Raw genomic sequence first — 20373 nt, 5'->3', positions numbered from 1 at the left:
AACACACCATAGGAACCTGGAATGTAAGATCTATGAGCCGGGGCAAACTGGATGTGGTTATTGGTGAGATGTCAAGATTAAGAGGCTGATGCTAAGGAAAGTGGAAGGCAAAAGGAAGAGGGGCCAACCAAGGGCAAGATGGATGGATGATATTCTGGAGGTGACAGACTTGACCTTGGGGGAGCTAGGGGTGGCGACAGCTGACAGAAAGCTCTGGCGTGGGCTGGTCCATGAAGTCACGAAGAGTCGGAAGCGACTGAACGAATAAACAACAACTCCCATTATCCCTCACCATTGCCTATGCTGGGTAGAACTAATAGGTCAAAACAACTGGATGGCTGCAAGTTGCCCACCCTTGTTTTAGATAGTATTGAGCTCGACTGACCAATGATTTGACTCTGTATGAACCAACCTTTTCCAACCTGGTGCCTTCCAGATGTTTTGGACTTAAACTCGTATCCACCCCAGCCACAATGGCCAGTGGTCAGGAATGCTGGGAGTTGTCATCCAAAACATCTAGAGAACACTAAGTTGGGAAAGGCTAGTATAACGTAACTTCCTATATTCCTAATATTGTAGATTGAAAAAGGTTCCACGCATGTCTAACATAAAAATGGGAATAAAATAATAAAATTAGGAATCGGTTTTTGATAAAACATGAACAGAATCACAAAATGTTGAAAACTTAGAGCTTCGGCTATTGGGCGGTATAGAAATGCAATAAATAAATAAATAAAAGTGATATTGCAGATATATTTGACTAGGCAACTCTCTTCTTACTGACACGTTCACTTTCTTTCTCTTAAGCATGAGGGAGCACAATCCTACTCCCTACTCTGAAGTGGTAAATCTAACATCTGCTGATTCTTGAGCTAATATTTGCTCATCATGTATCTTGGCTTTTAATTTATTTTATTTATTAAAATATGTCTATATTTCTCTTCAGTCAAGAATTCTCAGAACAGTTTACAATACAAATTTAAAGCACTTTAAACTAGGGGTGTGCACGGACCCCCCGTTCCGCTTCTCTTCCAGATCCGCGATTTGCGGATCGGGCCACTTCGCTCCGCCCCCGCTCCGCCCATGCACGCTCCGCTACGGAGCTCCGGATCCGGATTGGAGCTCCGTTCCCCCCCCCCATAGGCTTGCATTAAGCTAAAAAGGTATACAACTTTTTTTCTGTGAAAGTTAGAAACCTCACGTTTTGCACCATGACACCTCATGGAGGTATACACACGCACGCCAAGACTCAAGGCAATCCCATCATCCCCTGAATTTTGGGGAATTTATGAAAATCCAACACCCCATTCACACCCCTTTCCATAGCTCCGTCAATTTGCACGTTAGAAACCTCAAACTCACCACCATGACAGCTTATCCAGGGATACACATGCACGCCAAGACTCAAGGCAGTCCCATCATCCCCTGAGTTTTGGGGAATTTATGAAAATCGGGCACCCCATGCACACCCCTTTCGATAGCTCCGTCAATTTGCACGTTAGAAACCTCAAACTCACCACCATGATAGCTTATCCAGGGATACACACACACGCCCAGACTCAAGGCAGTCCCATCATCCCCTGATTTTTGGCGGGGCTTAAACCTGCAGACATCTCAATGGGGCCATTTCAAAGGAAATCCCAACATGCCATGAATTGGGGAGTTGAGATAAACCTATGAATCTTCTTCCACACTTGAAAAATTGATTTGGAACTTCCAAAACTCCAAGTGAGCGCAGGAAGGACTTCTCCCCTGAGTCAAAGCCAGACACACACAACATCCCTGCGAGGCGGGCAGGGGAGGAGAGAGGGAAGGCAGGCAGGCAGCAGACATTTCTGGGGGCATAAGGAAGTGAGCCAAGGATAAGCCAGTAATGCATATAAAATGGAATAAATAAATAAATAAACAAAGGAGGGGTGGAATTAAAAGCAGCAGTGTTGCTGAATAAACAACAAGAAGAACTTTTTTTTAAAGGCTATATCTGTCTTTTACCAGCAATAGGGGGACGTGCCCAGGGGAGGGGGAAGCAGCTGCCAATTTGACTGGTCCTAGTGACCAGTCTTTTAAGAAGCAACGCTGTCAGTTCAACTCATGAAAGCCATTGCTCCACCACGAGAGCTCTGAGGAGTAGAACTCTCACTTCAACTCATGATAGGCATTGCTCCACCGGGTTACTCTCTTTGGAGGGCTCTGATGGCCCTCCAAGTACAGGAGAGAGTGGGGGCACGTCCACATGGGATGCCCTAGGGGAGCTCATCCCCTTGCACCACATCTTTTCAGTTGTTCCCCAAAGTTAGGGTGGGTAGCACTGCTGTGTGTTTCCTATCTGTTAGTATGATTTCAGGTTGTGTTAGTGCATTTGGTGGAGCTACTGTTTTAAAAAAAACACTGGGAAAACTCCGTTCAGAGTAGAAAGAGAAGTTTCCCAGAATCTCAAGTTACCCGTTTTGCCTATCCCCTCCTCCAACTTTGGGATCATGTGATCATGACCGGGGGTTGACTCTGCCCCTCAGCCCTTCAGAAAAGGTATTTTTCCCGCCGGTTTTTTAAAAGGTTCTAGCACACGAACCGCAGCACGCAGAGAGCTGAGAGTAGGCTCAAAATGACCCCCATCCACGACTCTCCAAGCACAGGAATTTTCAGAAAGATAGCTTCAAAAACAACACAGTTATCCCCCTTTCTTTTCCGCAATGCAATCCTATGGGTGAAATGTTTCAAGATGGCGATCGGATCGGACTGCGGAAACCGGAGCGCTCCAAAAATGGGAGCTTCTCTTCGCCTTGCTTCTAGGGGTCCGCGGTCCGCTTCTGGGCAAGGTGGAGCAGGCCAATTCACTCCTGCTTCTGCGCTTCTAATCGGAGCGGAGCACATGCCTACTTTAAACCAAAGAAAAAGCATAAAAGCTTGGGAACAAAACAATAGATACATCTTTACAACAAAAATAACTAATACTAACAGTCATGGAAAGTTAAGCCAAATAAAAACATCTTCATTGGCTCCCACTCTGCTTGCGTGTTGGTGAGCAATCCTATTCCCTTTGGAGGGAATTTCACAGATGGGGTGCCACCACAGAAAAGGCCCTACTCATGTTGCCACCAAGATTACCTCATTTAGTGGTGGATTGAAACAGAGCCTCAAACGGCAATTGTAACATACAAGCAGGTGCATTTTGCACCATCTGCGGTTTGCAAATGCTCTTTCGGGACAGCTGTGCGTATAGTATGACTTATTATAGTCAGATACTTCTTTTTCTGGAAAGGGGCTCACCATTACTGTTATCAAGATTCTATGTCTCAGTTCTTTGTTGTTTAAAATGAGTGTCATATGGTGGGAATATCACCTTGAATATTTTTTTGAATTGGGGAGAGATAGAGCAGTGCTTTGCTGCGTTAATTTTAAAAGGTCTATAGGAGGTATTATTACCTATTTTCGCAGACAACAAATACTGTTGTGATGTTATAGTAGTGGCTTAAGGGCATTGATTTTGAAGCTTGCTTTGTATTACCTAGATATCTTTTGGGTCTGTTTGAAGGAAAATTTGTGATGTGGGTTTCTAAAATGAAAAGTGTGGGGTCTTAAACCTGTCTGGATGTCACACAATTTATCCTCCATAATCCCAGACATATGACAGATGACGGCGATTACATAGTGATGAGAGTTATTCTGCATATGATCAGAGGTTACTTCACATTTCTAAGAAGGAACCATGGCATTGAAAATAGGTTCTGATACTAAAGTCCAGCAGGTCCTGGTTCAAATTAAACCCTTATCTTTGTCCATATGGCTGAAATAATGTGATCTTTCAAGAACTGATTTTTTAAGAGGAAGATTTCCCCTGTGTGTCGTCTGCTGTTATTAATCTTCTCATTGAGGAATCTCCTAATCATTCCCTAAGGAGCACTAGAGTTTCTTGGAACATAATTTGAAAGCCAGTGATGCAGGCAGTCTTTTATTTATTTATTTATTTTAAAAATGACTTTAATATAAAAAATACTCTCCCACTCTTAATTTGCTTTGCAGGACAGCACCCCTGTTCCCAAGATAATGGTGGCTGTTCACACATTTGTATTGTAAAAGGTGATGGAACCACACGTTGTTCTTGCCCAGTGCACCTTGTCCTGCTTCAGGATGAACTTTCTTGTGGAGGTAAGGCTTTTTAAATTTTTAACAGGTGCTATCAAAATTAGATCTACCATTTTATCAGAATCTTACAGCTCCTTCGACTGAACAGAAGTTTATTTGTTTTATTTACTTATTCTTAAGTTATGTGGTAAGTCTTGTATTAATTTTGGAATTTGCATTTAATGTAATTTTTTAGAATGCAACTTGGGTAATTTTGGTCAAGTACAATCTTGCTTTTATTTTTTCGTACCTTTCATTTCATGCTAAGGCCTGTGGCTGATGCAAATAAAGGATTTCTCTGTCCCTAAAAAACAAAAAAGGCTTTTTAAAGGCACCATCATTTCCGTCTGTGTAAATCAATACTTCTGACATGGAACACAGCCAGAACATGCCGGCTGTATGTAATAACATGATGCTATCAATGATTGGCAGACAGGAGAAAAAGTTAAGAGGAAGACTTATAGTCGACACTTAAACATTTGGAGCAGGATGAGTGGAGTGCAGAGGGTGATTCTTTCTGTACTCACTAGGCTCTCTCCCTGTGTGTACTCTATTTTTATAAAATACTTTAGAATCTGCATCATGAAATCTGAATTCTGCAATCTAATGCCATGCAGACAAAGATTAATTATGCAAATTTGGCCACTTTTACTATTTGCATAATTCTGCTTTTGCTAGTGAAAGAACTATTCAAGGCAGTGAAGCCGACTCCAACCATTGGAATTCTTTCTCAGACATCCCTTTGGCTTCTGAGATTTCAGCAGATGATTGCTCACAAACACTTTCAAGCATATCTTTACAGTCATAATGGCTAAAAACCTATTTTTAAAATAATTCTTAGGAAGCTGAATTCTTTACTTTTTCTCTTGTGCAATTGCAGTGTGCACACAGCCCTCTCTATAGTTCCTCTGCCATTCCATCATTAAAAACTACCAGACACTTGAAACCTTACTACTCTTTTGAATTAGAGGAGAAGATTGTGTTCTGATAACATGAAGAATATTTGGATTACCTCTCCCTGTTTTTGAAACCTATATCTTAAGTTGTCCTGTAACTCAGCTCTTTAAGACAATGCATATTCTAGTAGATATGTCAGTAACTTTTCACTTGGGCTCCACAAGGTACATTTTTTCTTCCACAAGGATTCCTGAAAATTCAAATTGTCCCTTTTTAGAAGCTTATCCAGGCTGGAATTCTTGTTTGTTGGGTGAAAAACCAGTGGGAGTGCCCTGCTCCACCACACTCAAAATGTACATGCAATGCAGTTGTTCCACACAGCATAATCTTCCTTGCTCTTTTTGTGAAGGAAGAATTGAGCAGTTCCAGCTTATGCTTCTACAAGTGCCCACATGAAGCATGCATATTATTTATTCTGTTATGATGTTGTTAGTGCTTATCCCCTCCATCTGGGTAAGCTTCTGAACATGGCCAGGAATATACCTGATTTTCAAGGTCTGTTAATCCATATTTAGTGGTCTGGTCCTATCGTAATGCATCTGATCTCTTGACCAAATTTCACATTCCTTCTCCTCCTTTCACATTCCTTCTCCTCCTTCTCTCTCCAGTTTTAATTTGGCACTCACTTCTTTTTCAGCACTGCCTTCTCTTTAGCCAAAGCTTAGCATTACATCCACACCAGTACTATCTAACTAACTTTTTAACCAAAACCTGCTAACCACTTCATACCCTAGTTTCAAACTCGGATTAATTGGGAACCCTACTTAGTGTTTAACATAACCATGACTAAGGCCAGTGAACAAGTAACTCTAAAAAATGGTTTAGATTTACACCTGTTCTATCTAAACCACAGAGGTGGAGGGAGGTATTTGCAGTAGAGATGAAAGGAGGGCGGCCTGCCCTTGATCTCTTAAACCTTGGTTGCTTGATGCACTCTTGAGGCTTCATTTTTAAGGGCAGTTTAGCATTTTCCTCTGTGTCTCTGGACCTTATTGACACATTGAGGAAGTGGGAGGGTTTTGATGTATTACGGCTGATATGAATTGTGTTACTACTGCATGTGAATTACTTAATCGTATTTGCTATGTAAGCTGGTTATGGACAAGACAGTTACATACTTGAAAAAGATAACCTAGGCATGTTTTTCCTAGACTTCAATCCTAGACCAAAAAGAGGCTCACTTGTGGGTTTTGTTTTGTTAAAGAGAGAGATAAATCTCCACGCTTAGTAACTATAGTTCATGTTAACTACGTGCAAACAGCTGCATTGAGATAGCAGTAGTTGACTAGAAGGAACAGGGGGTGTGGGGGAGAGTCTTTCTAAAACAAGCCTAACTGCATGCAATTGTAGAAAGTGCATAACTAGACACTGAGTCACAGTGCATCCATCTGCTGTACATTATATTCCTTTTAATGTTTTCATTTAGAATTATTGTAGAGCATTGGAATGTGAGCTGTCTTCGTGTACAGAACTGGATTGCACTAAAAGCCGTACCCGACATGTCCAAATGAAATTTGAAGACATAATAAGGGGCTTACTATTGTACCAGCCAGAACTGGGGGTTGGCGGTGTCCTTTTTGAAATTTGGGTATACGTTTCTTCTTCACAATATTGGTGCTAAGTGACTTAGACCCTTGCAGACCTGAGGGACTGTCACTTGCCCACATTGCCTCTAGCGCCCAATGCTCAAACAGATAAAGAAAAACACTTTGAAGGTGTAGATCTGACTGAAGATGCACTTGCAAAAATTGTTACTTTGTGTGTTGTGGGAACTGGACTAAATGGACGGTTGTCTGGTGTGTGGGTGTGCAAGTCACTTGAAGACTGCTCTTACAGTGGGACGCAATACATAAATTTAATAAATAAGACGATCAGATCAATGCTTGTGTTCTCCTTTCTCTGTGTGCTATGACTAAGATGAAAAAGAATGTCTTCATGGCACCAAAGCTATCTAAGCAATTGTGGGAGGTGCCTTTTTAGGGCCAAATTACATGTTACCTTTCCTGTATTGTTCTGGCCTTCAGTGCAGGGTTTCTTTGGAATATTTTACATATTGCCAGGATCAGGGGAGAGGAGTTACCTGGACTGCAATGCTAGAATGGGGATTAGGGGGACTCCCCTCCCCCCGCGCTTACTGTGGTTGATATGGATTGAATTGCCCAAGCCTGCAAAACAAGGATCCACTTATTAAAGCCCGCCCACCACTCCTGAGGGTTCCAATTTGGATTAGGCCCCCTGCATTGGCAATTCCCCTGTACTCAAAGCCAGAACAATGCAAGAAAGGCAATGTGTAGTTTGGGTTTCAGTGTGTTTAATTCTAGGAGACTAAACAAAACTCAAAATGGAATGCTTATAGGAAGTAGTGAAAGGAATTCCTATTAGCACTGGGGGAAGTCTAGTTAGATGAGTAGAAAAGATACAGTTCATTAGACGAGAGCAAAGTACTCCCTCTTCCTAATAATCCCTAGCAAAGCATTATGTAAATATATACTTCTCTGAGATAAATGTTTCCACAAGGTATTCCATACTTTTGTCTAATGTTTTATAATTGTTCATTATTTCAATTAATATAGTATACTGTATAGATACAAATATCCTAAAGTACTGTTTAAAGCTCATATAGTACTATATTTGCCCGACTCCCTGGCACAGGAGTAATAGACCATGGTTTTCAGTTCACACCTATGTTTATGTAACTAAATGGCCCATTGTATAACCCATGTTTGTCAAAATAGCATAGCAATATGAGGAAATGTTGCTATCAGGAAATGAAACGGAGAGAGCAAGAGCGCACAAGCACATGCAGATGTTAAAAAAAGATTTGCAGTGAGCCTCCGATAGAATGATTATTCCCTTCCCCATTTAACTGCACAAGTTAAAAACATAATATACCTAGCAAGACAAGCTTGAAAGGGCAGCAGGAGAGGGAATGAGCCTGCTATCAATATCTCCTTAGAGATAATGCTAGGGCAGAAAATAACATAAATAGGCCCATTAGTGGTGCCACATTGTGACTGTTCTATTTCAATCTGATTTTTTTAAAAACCCTAGATGGATGTTGCTCTTGAAATCATGAAGACCCTGAGATGCACCCATTGGAGTTAGTGCATATTCTGTTGTGTAGGTCCCATAGTGTAGTTTTGGTTATGTGCTCATGTGCAGCCGGTGTGCAGTCATTGCAGGGGGGAGAGGTAGAGGTTAGTGTCCGCCAGTGCTTACTTCAAACAAAGCCTTCATTTCTGTTTTCCATAAATGTAACTCCTGCCTTCCCATAGAGATTTGCCGCTTGATCGGACATTTACTTATTCCTTTTCGATCCTTCTGAGAAAAACACCCTTTTTTGTAACAGAACCGCCAACATGCTCCCCACAGCACTTCACGTGTTTCACAGGGGAGATTGACTGCATTCCTGTAGCTTGGCGCTGCGATGGGTTCACTGAATGTGAAGATGCCAGTGATGAGAAGAATTGCCCTGTGTGCTCAGAGACTCAGTTCCAGTGTGAGAGTGGGCAGTGCATTGACAGCGTCCTTCAGTGCAATGGAGAACCAAATTGCCAGGATAGCTCGGATGAAAAGAAATGTGAAGGTATTCATGTTTTCAACACATGGAATTAGCTGCTTAAGGGTGGGAATAGGGTTGAAAGTGAAGGAGAAGAAAAGGGACAACTTTTAACACTAGATGGCAATATTTGTTTCAAACAATGATATTTAGAATGAACTGTCTGTTCTAGTGTGCTACAACTAGTGCTCTGCATGACCACAAAACAATAAATTCTGCACCCAGGAAATCCTGTTTCAGTGCTAAGAGAAATTATCTGCAATCTCTAGAAATCTTCTAAATTGAATGCATTTGTACAGCTTGCCTTCTGCTATTTTAATTCTAATTTTGTTTGTGATTGGGAAAGGCAAGGAACTACACAGGCCACAGCAACTTTTTTCCTAGAGGGGACAAGGGTCTCGCGTTTACTCTAATAGAAAGGGATTATACAAATCAGATTTGTGCATGCTTTTTTTATGTGGGAGGGAGCCCCCACCCAGATCTAATTCTGCCTAGCCCCAAGGTACAGGGCATTGGCTGAGCACCACGATATTGCTTATTTCTTCAATTTCCGATCTGTTTCTCCCTAAATTACCACACAAAATTTAGTCAAGGTACAATACTTGCCAGTAGACTCTAAGAAGTAGCAACAACTGTAATTCACCCTGATCAAGTAGGATTTATTCATCATAGACAGAGAGTAGGTAACCTGATAGTATTAGTGGATTTGATAATTCAAGGAAAGATCTGGCTGTGGTAATATTACTTGATACTGAGAAAACATTTGATAGAGTGTTCTGGAAATTTATTTCACAACCCTGTCAAAATTCCGACTCGAATAAAGAGTTCTTTATTCTTCCCCAAAGTCACAGGTGATGTTCAATGGATTCCTTTCAAGCCCATTTTCTTTAGAAAGAGGTATACAACAAGGTTGTACCTTTTGTCTACTAATATTTAAGCTCTCTGTAGAACTATTGATATATGCAATCAGACAAAGTAGGAATATTTATGGCCTTTTACATAAAAAACACCGAGACAATTTTCTACTCAGATGATACATTGTTTATCAGTAAACTTTAAACTTTATACCAGAACAAATAAGATTCATTTATACCTTTGGGACACTTTCCAGAAATACTACCAACTGAAAAAAAACTAGACTAATGCCATTGGGCACTAACACTGCATCTAATTTATTTTCAAAATGGCAGTTTCACTGATGCCTGGAGGCCATAACTTGCCTTGGGATACAAATCCCCAGGGATGTTGTCCAAATGGTTAAATTGAATTTAAGCCTTCTCTCAACACAAATACCCTCAACCTGGTTAAGATATGCTTCACTCACATTAATCATCTCAGGGAAAATTAGCACATTTAAAATGAACATTCTGCCATTCATGGTATATGTCCTTTATGGTATACCCACATATATGCCCAATCTGTATTTTCAAAATTTTAACATGGTATTTCAGAAATTTCTTTGGAAAACTGCCCCCCTCCCCCAATTTTCTCTTAAGTGTAGCAACCATAGAAGGAGGCTTTAGCTTTCTGTATTTAATTTTTTATCAGAAGGTATGTCTCCTCTCGTGCGCAAATAAATGACAGCCCCTTCCCTCTTTTGATAGTCTTAGAAGGTGCTTTTTTAACACCTCCTTTTAAATGGATGGCACTGTGTTCCACCCACATAAACAAGAGATTATTGTACCTACAATTCTGGCAGCTAGAGAAATGTGGCATATTATGGCTCATCAATTCTATTTTGGGCCTGTTCAGACAACACACTAAGCCATGGTTCGGCCGCTAATCCTTTTGCAGCAACACACTAAACCCTGCTGCTTAACCACAAAATGGCTAATGGAATGCATTGACCTTAATGCATTCCATTAACCATTATGTGGTTAAGCAGCATGGTTTAGCATGTTGTCTGAACCAGGCCAATGTATGTTTAAACCATGGTTATGTAGTCACCATGGTTAGGAATGGTTCACACGACCTGCTAAATCATGGTTCACATGACACACTAAGCCGTAATGTTTAGCTCAAAATGCTTAACCACCATGCTTTGGTGTGTCCTCCGAACAGGATCTTTGGCTGGATCTACACTACTGCTTTAAAGCGCTTTATAACAGTTTTGACAACTATATATGGAGTGTGTCGTGGGCCCCAACAGTTGTCAAAACTGTTATAAAGTGCTTTAAAGCAGTAGTGTAGATCCTGCCTTAGACTCATGTATACACATTAAGGTAATTAATTCAGACTTGAAAATAGCTGAGCAGCCCCTCCTCTGGAAAAGCTAGGCTGAATTTGGAATCCATAACTTAGACTAATAGGATGGGAGGGTGAATTGATTGTCCTGCCTAGGCCAAGTCCCATCTTGGCCCCTGACCAGAGGTTGAAGTGAACCTGAGTCACCTGATGGTGAGTTGGCCAAGGAAATTATGGCAGTCCAGAAAAGCAGGGATCTTGGGAAGAAGCTGGGATCAAACATGGTGAAGCAGTCCAAGGGCAGGCATTATTCCGGGGGCAACATCAAGCAGGGTTCCAGGTGTCAGAAGCATGGGGGTGGGGGTCGGCCTTTCGGTGTGGGAAGCAAGGTCAAGAAGCTGGATTGTACAGGGATGAGCTGCATTCCAGCAACCAGCAGACCATAACTGAGTGCTGATATAGCCTGGTCTCCCAAGCTTACCTGTAACAAGTCAGTTTAGCCTTCAAGACCTTTATATTCGTAAGGAACCTTTTACTCCAGCAAACCTGGTTCTTTGGCCCTAGAGGTGTGCGATTTGTCACCAGGTGGCTGTCTGCACGTGCACCTTCCGACGTCAGCACTGTCTGAGGCTGGAAGGTGATTTGACCTCTGCCTCCACACCTGGTCCTCCTCTGTAGAAGAGCCTGGCACAGCTTCTACTGCAATCTTGGGAGTGTCCAGGCTATTGTTCAAATCAAGGGGGCCCTGGATGCCTCATAGGGCCTTTAGATTCTGTGCCAGCTAGACCCTCATCCAGGAAGAGTCATTCTGTGTTAGACCCTGGCCAGGCAAAAGATCTCTCATTTGCAGAGTTTAAACATAAATATCAATTACCTGCTAGGGCCCAATGGCAACATTCCAATTAAAATATCAATGTCCATATATGGCCCTTTAGCTTCTGAACCTCCAATTTTATTGGAGGAGTTGCTTGATTCGTCATAGCTGACCAAACCTACAATTGCTATCTATAAGCAGCTATTGGAATGCAATAAACTTGCTGTCTAAGATTTCAGGGGGCAGTGGAGCAATGAACTGCAGTGCCCAGCACATCCATTCCAGTGGGAAGTGAATTTAGCCTCTACGCAATCTGTCTTTCCAGACTTAAAACTACGGCTGATACAACAAAAATAAATGTTCTGCATATATTGGACTCCTTGAGTCTTTTTAGAAAGAGATGATCTGTTTCAGCCTAATGCTGGTGTTGTGGCCTTAAGGTATGGGATGCGGTGGCCTCCTTGTAGACAGATGTTCTTTTGTATCAGCTTTATGTTAGAAACTTGTTGAAAGTTGCCGATGTTCAGGCACTCCAAAAATTATATACCCATGGTATGAAAGTTGTCTGGTGATCAATGTAAATGGGTTCCATGTAAGTCTTTATGATTTCCAAGAGACTTGAGCTTCAAGGATAGAAGGATAATTTATTTATTTATTAAATTTATATGCTGCCCCCCCATAGCCGAAGCTCTCTGTCTCCACCACCTGTTATTCAGTGGACTGACAGCTTTTCCCAGAAATGTATATGGGCATTTGGCTTGCATACGGTAACTTGAATGTATAAATAACTTTCAATTTTCAACTTACCATTGTGAGCTAAACTAGGTGATTTGTGGCTGCAGATGTTGCAGATATCAAAATGTAAACAATGATATTTCACTCCCCTTCTTCTTCCCCCCTTGCCTTTCTTCTTTTTTTTTTTTTCTAGTCTCATATCTTCCCTTCTTTTTTCCTTTTTTCCTTTTCCTTTCCTAAGCCTCAGCCTTAGCCATTAAGGTGACATGGTCATGTCTCCTTTTACCAAAGTTTCAGGCCTTTGGCTTAAGGAACGCCTGGAATGTGCTTCTCAGCAGAACATAGTTCTTCGTAAAGTTTCTGCAAGTTAGCTCAGGCCCCTACTTTCTGCCTGCACCCTGGCAACAGATATGATCAGACTAAACATTTAGCTTGAATACTTCTTGATTGAGGTTGATTTGTTTTTACTCCTTTCTTAGGCAGGTACTCCTTTTAGCGAGTCTTTGAAGAAGTTTTAATAGAATCAAAGGGCAAAAAGGTTTCTCTATTCTCTAGGTAAGAGAAGAAATATTCCAAGCTCTTTATTAGTTCCTTATGTCCCATTAAACAGCAGTTTACTAAGGCGATGACAAAAACAGTAAAGAATCTTGTGGCACCTTAAAGGCTAACAAATTTATTATGGCATAGGACAAGTTCTCATAGATTGCACTCCACTTAATCAGATGCATGAAATTTTATGTTGAGTTCCAAGTCTATATATCCATCTAGTTGTGTATATAGGGCAGGGTTAGGGTGGTAGTACTGTAAACCGTTACCTAAACAATGTAACCGTTACCGTTACCTAAACAATGAGTGTTGCGTTTTCTCTCCTACATCTGTTCAGTAGTAGGTTTTGCTGAGTTTGATCTGTTTTTTTCTCTTGGTTGGATTGGGTTAGTATTATAGAAATGCTTGATTTAAGTCTTAGTTGTAAGTATGTATCTGATGAATCTGAATAGATACAGTTGTATCTTAGGTCTTGGCTGTAGACAAGGAATTTTGTGGTGTGTCCTGGTTGGAAGCTGAAAGCATGTATGTGTAGCACTCAGTGGGTTTCCATTATAAGGAGGTGATTATATGTCCATTACATATAGTTGTACAGTAGTGTTCAGAAAGTGAACCTGTTGCATGGACTAGGCTCAGACTGATGGTGGTATGAAAGTCCTGGTGGAACTTAATAATTATAAATCTAATCCAGTGTTATGACTGTCTAGAGGGCTCCATGCAATATTCTTCCTGTAGTGCTGACATGTTGGTTGTTTTCTGTCAGTGCACCATCCAGTGGTGTGCTGGGAAGTTGTGTGTTAGTGCACTGATTAATAACACGGAAGTATTCCTTAAGTTTATGGACAGCAGGAAAAGGCCTCTAGGTCACAAGAAGTTTCAACTAGCTGGAGCCAGTTTATGCCTTAGCTATCCACAGACAGGTGGCTGATTTTACAGCTTTCAAGGAAGTTATTGTCTAAAACTCACAAGGTTTTGATGGGCATAACGCTTCCTACATAATATAAGTTCAAGGGCAAACATTTTTAAATTCTCTGAAGCATCCAATATTTTCTTGGATCTCAGGATGCTGAACAGGTCTCTCTTTCAACTCTTGTATTTGTATAAAAATGCAATAAATAAATAAATAAATAAACTCAGCATGCAGGTTATGAATCAGGTACATCTCCAAAAGAAATTCTTAGGTATTTACCCCATTTTTCCTGTGTTAAAAGTAAAATGGAAGTTCCCAAGGCAGTCAGTAGTGGAACATCACCCACATAGATCCCTTGGCAGGAGATCTGCATAGAAGAGACACAGCTCTCCTTGGGACATGGGTTCAAGACCCAATGAGGGAAGTCGTTTCTCCTTACACCTGAAGCTCAGAGGTAGCAGTTGTGGAAACAATTATTAATAATACATGATGCTTCCATTCTAATTCTTTTCTACTCCTGAGTGTTCTTAGCAATTCTTGATGTCCTCCCTATTTACTCATCGGAATCTGGATGCACATTAACTTATATTTACCTAACCTTTGCATCTGGTTCTGTTTCCTACAAGCACTCAGGTGACCCTGAAATGCATTGCTCATCATTTCATGTAAATGAGTAAAATATTTGTTGGGTTTCATGTCCCCTTGACAGGTAACAACAAGGGATCCTCTTTGCTTACCAAAGAGTGGATTTTATACAGTTTCTGAGCCTATCTGATCACTGTCAGCCTTCCTCAACCTGGTTTCCTCCAGATATTTTGAGCTATAGTTCCCACCTTCCCTGACCATTGACCATGCTGGCTGAGACTAATGGGAATTGCAGTCCAAAACTTGTGGAGGACAGCTCATTGGGGAAGGCTGTCTTAAATTCTATGTTGAAGGTTTGGTTTTTAGTAACCATAATTTCCTGTCCTAAGCCTAATCATTCTAAGGAATGTGTGTGCAGGACATTCAGGGTGCAAATGTAAATCTGAATGATTTTATCATTTCTCTCCACTATTTTTCTAGGCACAAGCAGTTTCCAGGGTTTTTTGGCTGGGTTATTAAAGACCTGTAGCTCCAAAGCATACAAGGCTTTGCTCAGCCTCACTGCCTATCTAAAAGAGGGGTGATGGCTTCTGCCACCTTTACAACTAGCGCGTCTCCCATAGTTCATTGTAAGGCTGCCGCTTGGGCCTCCGTTTCTTTTTCCGTTGTTGATTAGACATTAGATTGGATGTTTCAATTTCTTCCAGTGCTGATTCTGTGTGGCAGGGGAAGTGGGTGCGCCAATGGTTGTTATGGTTTATTGAATTTCTTGGCCACCTTTCTCTTTAAAAAGACGCAAGGCAACTTAAAACAAAATTATTAAAACATCCAAAATATGAAATAGCTTAGAAACCATTTCTGTTAAAGTATCAAAACACAATAAAGCAACTAAATCATCAAAGCAAATCAGCCAGTGTGGTATAGTGGCTAAAGTGTTGAACTGGGAGTTGGGAGATCTGGGTTCTAGTCCTCACTCAGACATGGAAACCCACTTTGGGCAGCCACAGACTCTCAGCCCAGCCCACCTCACAGGGTTGTTGTGAGGATAAAATGGAGAAGAGGAGGAAGATTATGTATTTATTTATTTATTTATTTATTTATTACATTTTTATACCGCCCAATAGCCGAAGCTCTCTGGGCGGTTCACAAAAATTAAAACCACAAAAAACATCCAACAGGTTAAAAACACAATTACGAAATACAGTATAAAATACGTGTATGCTGCCTTGTGTTCCTTGGAGGAAGAAAAGGTGGGATATAAATGTAATAAATAAATAATAAATAACCAAAAGCACTGATTCAAGTGCCTGGGAATAGAGGAAAGTCGGTGGGGGTGGGGGAGGGGGAAAGAAGCACTGAAAAGCCCCCCCCCCTCTCCCTTTTTGTCATCCTCTGTACCTTCCTTGGAGGAGGGACTCTGAGCAGGGCCTCAAATGTTGATTGCAGTGTATGAGTAGGTTTGTTCCAGGAAAGGCGCTTCATCAGGTACTGCACTGCAGTCTTGAGCTACATGAAGCTTTATAGGTTAAAACCCAACACCTTGCATTGGGCTTGGAAATCTAGGTAGCCAGTGCAAGCGGGCCAGAATTGTGTTAAATGCTTGGATTTCTGGTCCCTGTGATTAGTCTGGCAACGGCCAGACCTGGCTGCTGCATTTTGCACTAGCTGTAGTTTCTAAACTGTCTTCAAAGGTGCAGAGTGCGTTACAACAATCTAACCTGAAGGTTACCGGAGTATATAGACTATTGAAGCCAAGATGGAATACATTTCCATAAAACTTTCTGCAGAAAAGTACCCCACCTGCATTGTTGTAGTGCTATTTTACATTCCCCGGACTGCCGTCACTAGAATAATTACTTTTTTTTGCACTTACCTTCAGTAGTACCTTTGCTAGCGTGGCTGTGCATTGGTGGTCAAGGTGTACATCAGTATACTGAGCTATAAGACCATTCATTTCCTTTACAACCTCTGACATAAACCTGGAGCAAAATCTCATCTTGTTATTGAATGGGAATGCAAGATACACAATACTTCTCCCAGGCAGTTAACAGCATAGGCTGAGTTTTTTAACTGACCCCAGAATAGTTGTTTTAAATGGATATTGTTATTTTTATGCTTTCAGTGGTTTTTAGATTTTGTATATTTGTTTTTAACGTTCAATGTTTTTAACTTTTGTAAACCACCCATAGAGCTTCAGCTATGGGGCAGTATATAAATGTAATAAACAATAATCATGAATAATAATAATACCAGACAGCCTTTGCCTCTTTTGAAGCTGCCATCAGGTTACAAATGCTCCAGCAAGTAGGGAATTGCACTGGCTGCCAATGTGCTTCAGGTCGGAGTTCAAGGTGTTGGTAATGATGTTTAAACCACCCAGAGAGCTTCGGCTATGGAGCGGTATATAAATGTAATAAAATAAATAAAGTCCTAAACGGATTGGGACCTCAATACTTGAGGGAGCGCCTCTCCCTATATATGCCTGCCCAAGATTTGAGCTCTGTTGGAGGAGCCCTCCTCCGCATCCCACCAACACGAGACATACGCTATGATGGGACGTGGGAGGGGGCTTTCTCTGTGGTGGCACCCCGACTGTGGAATGCCCTCCCCTTGGAGGCCCGACTGGCGCCAACGCTGATTTCATTCTAGCACCAAGTTAAGACATGGCTTTTTAACAAAGCCTTTGATGGCTAAATTCACCAAGCCTGTACATAGTTTTAATTGTTTTAACTGGTTTTAGTGTTTTTAAATTCTATACTAGTTTTAGGTTATTCATGGTTTAATTTGATTTTAGCTGTGTATATTTACTGCATGGTATCTTGCATTGCTGTTTGTGCTTCCTCCCACCCCCATAAACAAATGAAGAGCTTGCCTGCCTCTTAGTAGCACCTTCTAATAAACTGTCTTTTGTCATCCACATAGAATCATAGAATAGCAGAGTTGGTAGGGGCCTATAAGGCCATCAAGTCCAACCCCCTGCTCAATGTTTTTTTGTTTAGCATAAATAAGGGGATCCTGCAACTACTTTAGAATGGTAAAGGAATCGAATAGTTAGGAGTGGAGGGCAGGGGTGGGAGCCTAGGTTAAAGACTGCAGTGAGTGAAGTTGGGAACTTCAATGCCTACTGCAACCCCACCCCTTCACCACTTTCTGAGGGGGTGGTTGGAAGACAAGGAAGGAATGGCGTAGGGGGCACTTTGACATGGACAAGGGGAAGGAGGGTGCTCAGGTGAACGAAAAGCCAGTGCTGTGGCACTTGCAGGGAGGCAGAGTGATGGGATGGAAATGGGGAGGAGGAGTCAGGGTGGAGGGTGGCATCACAGCAAGAGGATGGTGCAGCGATCTTTCTAGCACCGACTGCAGGTGGCGAGGTCATTTTACTGCTCATACAATGCTCCAGTGGGTGTCCCAGGAGAGGGGAAATATGATTCTGCTAAAACCAGGCTTCAAGGGAAGGGTTTAATCAGGACAGTACAAGCATTCCCGGGAGCCACTGAAGAGTAATAAACACCCAGACATGCGCAGACTAATGGCAAATAGGCTGCTGACATACTGAAGCTTTGCCAGAAGTTACCCACCCTTCCACGTTGCAAAGGCTCCAGGGGTGTGCACTGGGAGCAGGCAAAGCGTGTGGAGGGAAATGATCCATGACCTGCAAAAACAAGCCACGTTGTGCTTGATCATCTGGTGGCGCTTGTGTGGCTTAGCATGGATAAAAACAAACCATGGACTATTAGACCAGGGGCTGTTGTGTCATGCGAACTGGCCCATGGTGTCTGCATGATCACAATCATGAAATAAAATTGGGGTGGGGGGAGGTCCTGCAAACATTCAAATAAAACTCTAGGAAGCGATGTCATGGTTTCAGGTTTCACCTGGAGCTGCCCCTATGGATGTTGGGAGAAAGAAAAGCGAACAAATTTCATCTCCCATTTTTGAAAATAATAAAATCCAGCTGTTACTCAGAAAAAAGTCTTGCCTATTGGAATGAGTGGGAGAAACAACCCATTCAAGAATATCCTCTGTCAGCTGTAGGAAAAAAACCCGTAACATCTTGTTCAATATTCTCTTTTCTCTTTTTCCCTTCCCCACTTGACCATTGGAAGCCTTTTCAGTGTCTTCCCTCCCTTAGTTTCTGAGGCTTCAGTAGGCATCGCTCACACAATTCCATGACTATTTTTATGGCCAATATGATAGAAATGGTGGACACAGAGATTCTCTGGAAGCTGAATTCTGTGTCAAACACTGCATTCTGATCCAGGGGCTCTTTCATGCGTAAGGAGTGCTATCTGTCCCATCCCATGTGACAATGTTGTCTCCCTGTTTTCCCCCTGTGATTTTGTGAATCATCTGATAGAGGATCAGCTATAAATGGAAGCACACGAGTGAGAAGAAGGACTTTTCTCTCCCAGATGTGAAGTGGTTAGGCTTTTAGGTAGCATGAAATGGGATAGGGTACTGATTTCTGGGATTGCTGGCAAGGCTCTTGAGAGAGGAGATTTGGTTCTTCATGACACACCCTATGTATTCTTACTGGGCCACTGCTAAAATATATAGTCACCCAGTGGGTCCCAAAAAATCTCTCTTACCTATTGTTCAAGCGTAATGTTCAAATGTAATGAGTTCTTTCTGCTTTAGAACTCTTTAAAACTACAGGCTTTGATACTATTTTTATGCTGCACAGTTAGCGTGTTGTTTCGTTATTCCTGCCATTGACTAATCACGGACTCACTTTCCCCTCCTCCAGTGCTTTGTTTAACAGATCAGTTCCGATGTGCCAGTGGTCAGTGCATTGGGAAAAACAAAAAATGCGACCACAACTTGGACTGTAGTGACAACTCTGATGAACAGGGTTGCTGTAAGTATGAAAATTTACATTTACAGCTAGCTAGTTGAAGCTGCTAATGATTCCAGAATTCAGTATCTACACACACGCACACAACGTAACGCAGAATAAATATCCTCTTTCTGAGGGCTGTAATGTTTTTTTTCATTTGCAGTTAAGCACTGCTACGTGCCTGTGGCCTACAGACTTCATCAAAAGTCTAATGCTACAACTGCACTTCCTTACTCTGCTCCTGCATGGTCTTGTTAACCATGCAGTGGCTTATTTTTCTCAAACAAGCCACCTTGAGAACCCATGGTTTCTTGTTGGGCTGTTTCATGGTGGTTAACAAGCCATGCTGCATGGTTATCAAACCACCCTGCGGAAAATGTCCTGAGTTCAGACAACACACTAACCTCCCGGAAGAGGAACAAAACTCAAAGACCTGGGGTAGCGGGCTGTATGAAAAGCTACACTGAGTAGATGATGAAGTCTCTTTGTCTATAGATTCAGACAAGTCCTAAGCTGGAATGCGAGAAGAGCAGAAGAGATCTGGGGATCTTGAAAGCTTGCACATATTTTCTTTTGCTTAGCCCAACCAAGGTATTATTACAGCTATATGGATTTTGAATTTTTAAAAAGATGAAATGCTCCCCCAACCCCCAGGTAATTGTTTTTTTAAAATACAAATGACCCCAATCCCCACAAATTGATTTTAAAACAGTACAAACAACCCTACTTCTCAGAAATTGCTTTACCTAGTATACCGCTCAGCAACCCAGGAGTGGCTCCTTACTGAGCATGATGTCCAAACTGAGACTGCTGAATCAGGGACTAAGCACCTTGGGAGTTAATCCAGCAACAAGCCGTGATAGTAGAAGAAACTTCACTTTGCAGCGCCAAATATATCCACATATGCACACCACTGTCTGCCTTCCTCCTTCCCAATTCACACTCACTCACTTACTCAGTCTCTCAAATAAAATGACATTTAAATTCACTCTCCGCTTGTGGCATGGTCTCTTCTACTCTGCCTCTCTCAGAACAAAACGGAAGGAACAAGCCCACCACCAGCCAGTCCTGGCATGCTGCCTGAGGAAAAAAAAAAGAAACATGGCTGGTTTTGAGACTGCTCA

The 20373-nt window shown here is 41.8% G+C and overlaps 1 protein-coding gene across 1 annotated transcript in view; it reads left to right on the top strand.

Moving 5' to 3' along the window:
- Positions 1 to 20373, top strand: part of LRP6 (LDL receptor related protein 6) — a 161016-nt gene that overhangs the window by 116052 nt on the left and 24591 nt on the right. The window contains exons 17-19 of the mRNA XM_063134374.1: positions 4021 to 4146; positions 8429 to 8665; positions 19160 to 19270. Of these exons, the coding sequence (XP_062990444.1) occupies positions 4021 to 4146; positions 8429 to 8665; positions 19160 to 19270 (474 nt within the window). The remainder of the gene's footprint in view (positions 1 to 4020; positions 4147 to 8428; positions 8666 to 19159; positions 19271 to 20373) is intronic.

Source organism: Elgaria multicarinata, chromosome 9, assembly GCF_023053635.1.
Source record: "Elgaria multicarinata webbii isolate HBS135686 ecotype San Diego chromosome 9, rElgMul1.1.pri, whole genome shotgun sequence".
In the NCBI taxonomy this organism is placed as follows: domain Eukaryota; kingdom Metazoa; phylum Chordata; class Lepidosauria; order Squamata; family Anguidae; genus Elgaria; species Elgaria multicarinata.
The sequence above is the reverse complement of the archived record's forward strand: the minus strand, read 5'-3'. Positions and strand labels throughout refer to the sequence as shown.